Source organism: Erigeron canadensis, chromosome 9 (genome assembly GCF_010389155.1).
Source record: "Erigeron canadensis isolate Cc75 chromosome 9, C_canadensis_v1, whole genome shotgun sequence".
NCBI lineage: Eukaryota > Viridiplantae > Streptophyta > Magnoliopsida > Asterales > Asteraceae > Erigeron > Erigeron canadensis.
The window spans coordinates 33932791-33943818 of record NC_057769.1 but is presented as its reverse complement, the minus strand read 5'-3'; the positions used below and the strand labels follow the sequence as shown (position 1 = coordinate 33943818).

Here is an 11028-nt window from a genome sequence, read left to right as displayed (position 1 = left end):
AATATATCGTGTAATTCGCGGATACATATATAACTACTAAAAATATTAATGTTTGGTGATATTTTTTATTGACAATTTGTGTAAATAAAAGAGGTTGAAGAAAAAAATTTATTCAATGAAAATAAGTAAATATGAAATGAATAGGAACGTCAGTATAGATCAAAAAAAAAAAAAATTAGTGTTCAATTTTTCTATGAACTTTTGTTTTGAAAGGCGTGGATCATTTGTTTGCAAAAGGAGATCTAACTTACGTTCTTTTAAATGGGTCCGCGTTAGAGAGCCCCCTCACCCTCAATACCTAATAGAAGGAGAAACTCCCAACTAAACCGCTCAAATGCACGACATTTAATTGGGATAAAACAATGCTCCCTCTGCAAGACTCAAACCTGCTTCACTGAATGACTTTATTGTGAAATTCTCTAAATGTCCTTCTCATGTATCGAACTCGAGACCTCCAACATGTAATGTTGATGCTCAACCACTGAGCTATAAGGTAAAGTACAATTTTTCATGTACCTCATCTTCATATGTTACAAACATAGAGGCTTCAAGTATTTGATGCATTATTATTATGGGGTTGGATATTGTCAAAAAATTATTAAAGTAAAACAAGTAAGACACGATCTTGACTCTTAGATCATGGTTAAATTGATGCACAAAGATTTATAAAGCAATTGATGCATAATGATTTTCATGATGCACGGTGATCTTCAGTGTAGAAAACCCTATTATTATTTTTCTTACTTTAATACTTGTTTTATTTTACCTAAAACCTTATTATTATTATTATTATTATTATTATTATTATTATTATTGTTATTATTGTTATTATGAGATAGTGAAAGATTTAAGCGATCGTAAGTTTTTAAAGCTTATAGATATTTTTCGGTGAGAAACGGAAGAAAGGTGGAATGAATTTGTATAGAAAATGAGTTCTCGTTTGAAAATGGTGTAACTGTGTAAGTGTTGTGTATTTAAAGGGTTATAAGGTTTATAAAAACAAAAGAAAATATTATTTCTATTAATAGAAAGATTAAAATGGTTGGATATTTGACGTTGGGTGGGCCCCTCTCTACGTTCACACTAAACAACCCCGATTTCCATCCATTTTCCCTTCACCAAACCACTGGCGGTTGTGTTACCAGTCGATACCGCACGCCACTCCTTCCACTCTTAGACAATGAGTAGATAGTGGCAGAAATCGAGTCGGACAAATAGACGACATAAAGATCTATGTTTCATGTTGTGTTTCACACATATATAAGATAACCACAAGTAGTGTACGATCAAATATATATAATATATAATATATTTAGCTTATGATCCAAACACAAGAAAAAGTACCGGCACTGCATTATCGGCTACTTGTTGCCCGACAACATGATCTCCAACAATAGATTCGTTTAGGCATGCTAAAGAATCACCCATTTCACCCGTTCGATTTCTCATTCCCCCACATTCAGAGGGCATACACGAACCTGCTAACGAGAATATTTCAAAACGGACCTGCCAAGATCAATATGTATAAGATTAGCAACTCTAACTATACTATGTAGATTTCTAGGAGAGTGAAGAGGGTAGTTGTTGGTGCACTTTATTTGTTCTTTCTATAGATGTCGACAGGTGTCTGATTCAAGTTATTACATGATATATAAAAAAGGATTGATTATCTAAAAAACAGTTATTATAGTATATGTAAACACATTGATTTGTATATCCTCCCAAACAACTTTACAATACAAAAGATTGAAATGATTAAAGTTATTTATAAATGTATACAATACATGTAATTATAATGTATCTTCTTTTAGTTGTTTTCATCACATAACGAGTCGTCACGAAAATATTGTCGTAATTTAAGTTGAATTTATGTTTTTATATACTATATGTTTAGGTCTTTGATGGTAGACAGGGTACGTAGGGAGCAAGGTGGTGACTGATCGGTGATAGGGTGGTGATAGGGTGGAACAGCATCCCGCCCTATAGGTACCTTCTTGGGGGGGGGGGGGGGGGCAAAATGGTGATGGTGGTGCCTAGTTTCTTCCCACCCTCTCTCCTTATTTGATTTATCTTTTTTTTTTTTTTTGCCTTCGTTTAACTGGAGAAAAATGGAAAGAAAAATGTGAAGCATTCATTGCTTGTGAAAAGGGATGAAGAAGGATATCCCTGAAGTTTACTAATATATTAAAACATGATTGTATACATGTTGAAGCGACATGTGATATATATATATATATATATATATATAGGAGATAGATCAAATAAAAAGGTGTCTTAAGGAGAGAAAGGAAAGAAGGTCTTATGAACCAATCAGAACGTGACATGTGGATTTTTCAAAAAAAAAAAAACGCGGTGGCATTTTTGTAAATAAATCAAAATTTTGTCAGCCTGGTTCTGGGTCAGCTTGGGTTATGATCAGTTTGGTTTGTCAGCTTGGTTGGGTCAGCTTGGTCAGCCTGGGTTCAAGGTCAGCTTGGTTGGTCAGCTTGGGTTCTGATAAGCTTGGTTGGTCAGCTTCGTTGGGTCAGATTGGTCAGCCTGGGTTATGGGTCAACTTGGTCAGCCTGGAATCTGGGTCAGCTTGGGATCTACATTTGTGTAGATTATGTGTAGTTTTGTGTCAAGCTAACCAACATGACCTAAGCTGACCCAAAACCCATAATCTACATTTGTGTAGATTGTGTCAAGCTAACCCAACCCAAGGTTACCAAGCTGACCCAACCTGACCCAGACCCCAAGCTGACCCAGACCCCAAGCTGACCCAACCCAACCCCAAGCTGACCCAAAACCCATAATCTACATTTGTGTAGATTGTGTCAAGTTGACCCAACCTGAACCAGACCCCAAGCTGACCTAACCCAACCCCAAGCTGACCTAACCTGGCCCCAAGCTGACCCAAAACCCATAATCTATATTTGTGTAGATTGTATCAAGCTGACCCAACCCAAGCTAATCAATCTGACCCAACCTGAACCAGACCCCAAGCTAACCCAACCTAACCCCAAGCTGACCCAACCCCAAGCTAACCCAACCTGACCCAAGCTGACCCCAAGCAGACCCAATTAGACCCTGACCCTAATCTGACCAAACTGATCATGCTGACCAACTAAGCTGATCAGATCCCAAGCTGACCCGGACCAAGCTGACCAACCAAGCTAACCCAGAACCCAAGCTGACCAAACCAAGCTGACCAAGCTGATCAGAACCCAAGCTGACCAAGCTTCAAAAAAGTTTGATATATTTACCAAAATGCTACCGCGCATTTTTTTTTTCATTTTGATAAATGTCGCGTTCTAATTGGCCTATAAGACCTTCTCTACCCCCCCCCACACACACATATATATATATTATATATATATTTTATGAGACATGTGTCATTATTGAATATAATATATATTTTTATTCTAATTTTTTTATTTCATATAAAGGATACGTAATATATTTTTATTATTATCCAAATTTCACATAAAAAAGGGTAAATGTCTAGGAACTCTCTCATAGAAAAAAATTTCTCTCAAGTTAGTGACCCTGAAACGCTGTCTAACAGTGAAACCCTGAATTTCATATATAAATATAAATAATGCTAAATAAATAGATATCATTATCCTAATAGATGTCATTAATTATTTAAGGAATAAATTAAATGTATATTTTATTTTATTATTTATAATTTTTTAAGTTAATAGTGTTTTTTTATTAATTACAAAAATAATTACATATGATGATGGTTATATAATCATTTTGTAATTATATGAGTATTAATACTAGTATATAATAAAAGAGAAACCTTAAATTATAATTGATAAAATGTGGACCTTTAGACTATGTTGCACATACAGGTACGACTATGGGGTACGATGACGATATGAGAACAGAAAACGACAAAACTAAAAATTCAAGATACAAATACGACAATGTTACAACGATAAAAATATAAAACTATATAGATTAAAGAAGTTTCAAAATAAATATATATAATTAAAGTATAGATATCATAATATATGTATAATGTATTATAATATAAAGACTCAACAAAAGACTATTTATTTATAGCAATAATATATAGTATAATACAGGATATAAGGCTATTAGGTACCTATGCTTAGACATTTATTCATTAAACAATAAATAATAAAATATTAGTATGTGAGGGGTTCCACACCTAAGCTTAGGTATCGGACATCCTTATATTCCCTTTTCTATATATATATGTATGTATATATATAGGTGTTGGATATTGTAAAATAAGTAGTAAAGTTAAACAAATAAGACAAGATCTTGATCCTTAGATCATGGTTAAATTAATGCATGAAAATTCATGAAACAATTGATACATGATGATAGAAAACCTATTGTTTTATTTGTTTTATTTTAATATTTGTTTTATTTTACCTAAAATTCATATATATAAACTTTATTGAAATATCATTTAAAACGCTGTCATAATAAATAAAATTAAGTTCCAAACAAATATATTACCCTATTTTGTCACATATATAGTGTCATTAGTAAAACAAGTTAAAGAATAACGAACGATCAATATGACATTTCAGATACAACCGTGATAAATAATGGTTGCTAATGGGTTGGGGTTGGCAGGTTTTAAATATCTGACACTAATCCATCCATTAAAAATTTTCTGGTTAGAAATTCCAACCATGACCCACGATCCGTCAACCCGGACCTAGCCTACCAACCTGAAAGAATCCGTTTGGCAGGTTGACGGGTTGAGTTCCGGGTTGACGGGTCAAATGAATTGTTGGATTGGCAGATTGGCAAGTTGATTTCAGGTCAAACAAGACATATGTCTGGGTGGGTAGCTTTCTAGTCAAAGGGGTCATGGGTTGACGGGTCAAATAAGTTGATGGGTCAACCTATAAGAAATGTTAAATAAATTTAAAAATATTTTTAGGTTACTAGGGTTAACATGAACCCAACCCCGAAGAAAATTAGGTTAGTGAGCCCTTGATGTGAACCAAGGCGATTGAAGCCTTGGTAAAATTAAGAAAAACAAAAAATATGAAATTAAGATCGTTTTATTGCTTAATGAGTTTTGCATTGGATGAGTTTACTAGATTATCCAGACCCTTTTTCTTAATGATTGTTCCAAGCAAATTGCCTGAATTACATCATGATTAAAAAATGTGTCATTCTTTCTTTGATCTTTTCCTCCACTCTAGCTTTGTTTAGATGACGATCTTTATTTTGGATTTACTCCGGCTTAATGCTTATGTCCCACCAAACATTTTATCCACCCAGACTATTTAATTTTGCTTTAGAAATCCTTTTTTTCCCTTTAACGTAAATGATAATGTAGCTACATACCTTAAAAAAGGGTTTTTATATAGAAGGGAGATGATTATTATAAAAAAAAAAATTATAAATACAATTTTTAAAGTTGTAGTTAATATGAATAAAAATATTATACCATATATATCAAAGACATACTCTTAAATTTTAAGGTGAGTTTATAATTATTTTATACACCTTAACTATAACCAGTAAAATTATATACAACAAAATCTTAAAAATCTAACATGCATGTATTCCAACTTGTCTAATATATAGGATATATAACTGATACGGGACTCAATGAAGCTATGTTACAAATAATATCTCATGGCTATAGAACTTACTTGATCAAGCAATGCAAATTTAAGCTCTTTCACGACTTCATCCATTGTTGGTCGTTTTGCACGTTCTATGTGTGTACATCGATATGCTATTGTTGAAAACTTTTCCAAACACTTTAAGGAAATATGACCTTGTAGACCAACGTGAATAATTGAATACATTTTCTTCTTTTCGTAGCATTCCCGTGACAATGCAATGAGATATCTGCGAATATCATTATACGAGTAATAATTTTGTTCACTTGGTCTTCCACAAAGAACTTCAAACAAAACCACACCAAAAGAATATACATCAGATTCTTTTGTCAAGAAGCCTTTTTGGGCATATACGGGATCGCAATAGCCCATTGTACCTACTACTCCAGAATAAGCAAAACTAAATTGTTGGTTAGCGGGACTCAGTTTCGATAAACCAAAGTCTGCTATCTTAGCTCTCCAATTATGATCCAACAATATATTTGCACTTTTGATATCTCGGTGTAATACTCTTTGTTGGCTCCCCTCCAGAGGTTCATGAAGATACTGTAATCCCATTGCTGCCTCCACGCATATGACAAGGCGTTGACTCAACGAGAGATTGACACTATTTAGGTATAAGTCGAGGCTTCTGTTAGATAGATACTTGTAGACAAGAAGATTCTCACCATTCTCGTCACAAAAGCCTAAGAGGGAGACAAGATTTTCGTGTTTATATTGAGAAAGAAACAGTACCTCTTTCCAAAATTCAGGGGTTCCTTGTCCAAATGTTCTATCTAATCGTTTTATAGCAACCGCGTTGAGCACGCCACTAAGGAATATTTCCCCTTTATAAACTTTTCCGAACCCACCACGCCCGATACAGTTGGTTTCCGCAAAATCATTGGTCGCGGATTTTAAATCTTGGAGTGAAATTCGGAGATGTTGGAACTCTTTAATGGAAGCAGATGACATTATTTTAGTGGTTAAAAACAAACGAAAGAAGAGAAGGAATAAGATGAAGAAGTAATATAGTAAATCGAAGGAAGGAAAGAGTTTGACAAGATAGATTAAGAAATCAAATGTGTGTTGTTCTATATATCTTGCCCGATCAACTCTCACTTATGTGATGGGTGTATTAATATATCACAAGCAGGTTGGTGTTATTTTTAAGCGACAGTCGTACGTACAGGTGACTCAGCTTGGCATTATATATCCAGGCCGGCCACTTGGTTGTTTTAAGTCAACTTTGATATAAATTTTTTATGTATGGAATACGCGCAGTCATTATTGGTGAACAAATACTGAAATACATGTGGCTCTTTCCTTGCTGTTTCAATATTGTTTAATTTAATTTTGGCATTACCAAGTCCTATCTAATTAATCGCACGCCACTCAGGAAAATGTCTTCTAAATTTTGGAGTGGAATTCGGAGATGATGGAATTCTTTTAGTGATTCAAACAAAAGAAAGATGAGAAGGAATATAAGATGAAGGAATATAAGATGAAGCAGTAGTAGCAAATCGGGAAGAGCTTGACAAGATTCTGAAATTAAATTTGTGTTATCTATCTTGCTCGGTCAGCACTTATGTGATGCATTAATATATCACAAAGGCAGTTCAGTTCGCTGAATTTTTTACTGAACCGATAACCAAACGCGTATCATTTAATATAATAAACCAACTAGAGGGCCATCTAAACCAGCTGTTCGATCATTGGTAGACCATGTGAACCAAGTGTGTATGAATGAAGTTAAGAAGCCTTTTCTACCTAAGAAGGATGTTGAATGAGCGTAAAATTTTAAAGTATAAATAGTGACATGAATTTAAAGTTCGATGAGGACTATGAAGATTGATGAGGGCTTCGATCTAAATGCTGATGTTAAGAGAGAGTCGGTACATTTCTACTGGGTGACAAACTACATTATATAAGTTTGTCTTAAACTACATTATATAAGTTTGTCTTGAGTTTTATGAATATGTACTTGTAGTAGACTTAAACTTTTTACGTGTTTAGTGGCAAACTCAAGTAGGTCAAGGCTGCAAACTCGTGTTGGTCAAGTTTAAAAGACTCGAAATCAGTATCTGATACTTGTTTGGGTTCGGTTCGGTCCATGTTTGAGACTCTGAGCCAATAATTGTAGATGTTAGGTTTAGGTTTAACTTATGGTTTGAGTTGTAACTTGAAAACCCTTCGGTCATATTTTTGTATTCGTATTTTTAGCAGAACTTGGTGTTGTAATCTGAATTATATATTGATGTAAATATACAGTTCTGGTTCGTTCTTATTGCTTATATATTGTTGATTATTTGCGTTTAAGATCGAGTTTTCACGCTTAGATGTCAGCGATTTAACCTCGTAGATCCCGTGGCTTTAGAGACTTACATCTTATGACATTGATATGTAAAAGTTGTACATATAGTGATATAGATGGGAAGTTGTAGATCGGGTGCTTAAAACATACTGTACAAATTTTTGTATATTTAATTAGGCATCTCACTCCACATATTTTTGAGGTAAGCATTCGTCGGGATTACAAATTTTTACACCATAAAATGACGGAACATCCATAGTTTAACTCAACACCGTCTTTGTGGTTCTGTGACCAAATTCATCTTGTGATCATTCAATGTATCTTTATCTCTTCTCGGCTGCAACTTCTTCCCAGCCGTCTAGTTCTTTTTATGTCTTGTTTCTCTAGAGGAGCAGTTAAACATATAATTAAAGATATTAACACATACATTGCATATTGTTGGTTTTATTTTAATCTACTGCAGAGAACTAACCTCGATCCTCAATAACTCTTCAAGCTCTTGTACAACAACATCCATGGAAGGTCGTTGTTTTGGATCATCATGCAAGCATCGATACGCAATTGCTGAATACGTGTCTAGGGAATCTGAGCTGACGTTGTCTTTTGTTAAAAGAGCAGGATCAACAATCTCATCAAGTTTCTTTTGTTCAAAAAACTCTTTGATGAGTTTGGGCGATAACATGACGCCATCCACCTCTTCGGTGAACAGCCTCCCACACAGAACTTCAAATAGTACCACGCCAAAAGAATATACATCTCCCTTCAATGACGCGTTACCAGTACTAACAACGACCTCTGGTGCACCATAAACACGGTCAGCAGCAACGTCATCTAAGCTTGTTGAACTACTCGGGGAAGATATCACAAAATTACATACATGAGCAATCCAATTGTCATCTAGGAAAATCTTTGCGCTTCTAATTGCACGCAGCATCATGCGTTGATAATGGAGACCTTGTAATCCATGAGCTGCACCGGCACATATTTGAAGTCTTTGGAGCCACGTAAGAGTAGTAGAAGTATGCGTGCTTATATACTGATCTAAACTTCCACGCTGTGCATATTTATGGACAACAAATTTTCCCTTTTCCTCGTGATCACAATAACCGACAACAGGGAGAATATTTGTAAGCTCTTCACCAGAGAACTGAGAGAAGTAAATAAGTTGATACAAATATAAATTTGTGCTTCCTGGGAAGGAGTCAGAAAACCTCCTGATAAAGACCATTGTAGGTTTTCCTCCGGAGATGGAAAGTTCCCCTTCGTAAACCTGATAATATTCATTAATTTCCGAAATACACAACTTAAAGTTTCCAGTTGCTACTTCTATCTCTTCCATTGGTACTTCCGGTAGTGATATGTTGGCGAATTCCTATCAATTTGATCGAGATAAGACTGTCAAAAAATATAATTTTAAAAGGGAGGCCGTCTTATGAATTTAATTAACGGCCTTAATTATGTGTTCATTAAAACAATCAAACCAAAGATATATAAATATAAATAAATAAAAATACAAAGAATAATTCAACAATCAAAACGTACTTGATATCTATATGCAATTTCGATCTCTTCCTGGATTTTGGCCATTAATGGTCGTTCTTCACGATTCATCTGCAAACATTGAAAAGCTATCGCTGTAAACCTTTCTAAAGACTTTGGTGAAATTGTATCCCTAATACCAGAGTGAATGATTGTATCCAATTTATTTTCTTCATAGCATTTATGTGCCAATGGCACCAACGCAATATCATTGTTATCTTGTGCATATGCAACTCTTCCACAAAGAACTTCGAACAAAACAACACCAAAGGAATACACGTCAGATTCCTTTGTCAACAAGCCCGTATATTGATACAATGGATCGCAATATCCCCCCGTGCCTGTTGCATTTGAAAAAAGAAGAGTAAATTCTTGGTTAGCAGGAGCCATTCTAGACAAACCAAAGTCGGTTATCTTGGATCTCCAGTTGTGATCCAACAAGATATTTGCACTTTTGATATCACGGTGTAAGACTCTGTGCTTACTCCCCTCTACAGGCTCATGAAGATAGCGTAGTCCCTTTGCAGCCCCGTGGCATATTAAAAGGCGTTGCATCCAAGTGAGATCGACGCTATCTAGGTACAAGTCTAGACTTTTCTTCGATAGATACTCGTACACAAGAAGCTTCTCACTGCCCTCGTCACAAAAGCCTAAGAGGGAGACAAGATTTTGGTGTTTGTATTGAAAAAGCATCGTTATCTCTTTCCAAAACTCAGTCCTTCCTTGTCCATTTGATTCATCTAAACGCTTAACAGCAACCATGGTCAGCACGCCAGATAAGAGAATCTCTCCTTTATAAACTTTTCCGAACCCACCATCCCCAATACAGTTGGTGTCACTAAAATTGTTGGTGGCAGATTCTAAAACTTCGAATGGAATTTTGAAATGTTTGAATTCTTCTATGAAAGACATTATTTTAGTGGTTCGGAACAATGGAAAAAAAGAGATGAAATATAAGATGATGCAGTACGTAGTAGCAAAGAGGAGAGAGCTAGCTTGAGAAAATTTTTTTTTTTTTTATTAAATGTGTTTTCTATCAATTGCTCGATCAACACTCATGTGAAAACGAAAAAATAAAAAGTTATGTGATGCATTAAGGTGGGTGATATTTATTTTCAACGACTAACATGCACAACGCGTTTTTTATTAATAATAATAAACATTTACCTGGCCACTTGGTATGTGAAGAAGACCAGCTGCTCATTTGTGGACAAAAAATGTGGTCCTTTCCTTTCTGTTTCATTGTGTATTTTGGTTTGATAATGCAACTGTTGTCATTGACTAATTGTGGCGTAATTTTTTTTTCTAGAAACGATAATCGGACCACACTTTTTAACTAATCTACTATTATTGTGTATTATATATTTGTACTGTCTGCTATATTATTTGTATTAAGTGATAACTTGTTGAGAACATTCCCATAAATCTATATTAGGAAAAATAATTAAAAATGTTTCATAAATAATTATTGGACATACTTTTGTAATACATATGGTAACTTCGAACAAAACCACCAATAGAATAGATGACAAAAGGGTAGGACGAGATTCGAAAAGGGTTTGTTCCTCCTTTTCTTGCCTGCTCCTT

At 34.7% G+C, this 11028-nt stretch overlaps 2 protein-coding genes across 2 annotated transcripts; both read right to left on the bottom strand.

The window, feature by feature from the left end:
• Positions 1 to 1317: 1317 nt before the first annotated feature.
• LOC122583645 (probable receptor-like protein kinase At5g38990) lies at positions 1318 to 6563 on the bottom strand. The gene is made up of 2 exons (XM_043756031.1): positions 5637 to 6563; positions 1318 to 1506 (listed from the first exon to the last, which is right to left on the bottom strand). The coding sequence occupies exons 1-2, from the start codon at positions 6561 to 6563 to the stop codon at positions 1318 to 1320; spliced, it is 1116 nt and encodes a 371-aa protein (XP_043611966.1).
• A 1475-nt stretch (positions 6564 to 8038) lies between these two features.
• LOC122582795 (receptor-like protein kinase FERONIA) lies at positions 8039 to 10488 on the bottom strand. The gene is made up of 3 exons (XM_043755232.1): positions 9445 to 10488; positions 8375 to 9274; positions 8039 to 8285 (listed from the first exon to the last, which is right to left on the bottom strand). Exons 1-3 carry the CDS (start codon positions 10351 to 10353, stop codon positions 8271 to 8273), a joined length of 1824 nt encoding a protein of 607 aa, XP_043611167.1. The 5' UTR covers positions 10354 to 10488; the 3' UTR covers positions 8039 to 8270.
• Positions 10489 to 11028: the final 540 nt, after the last annotated feature.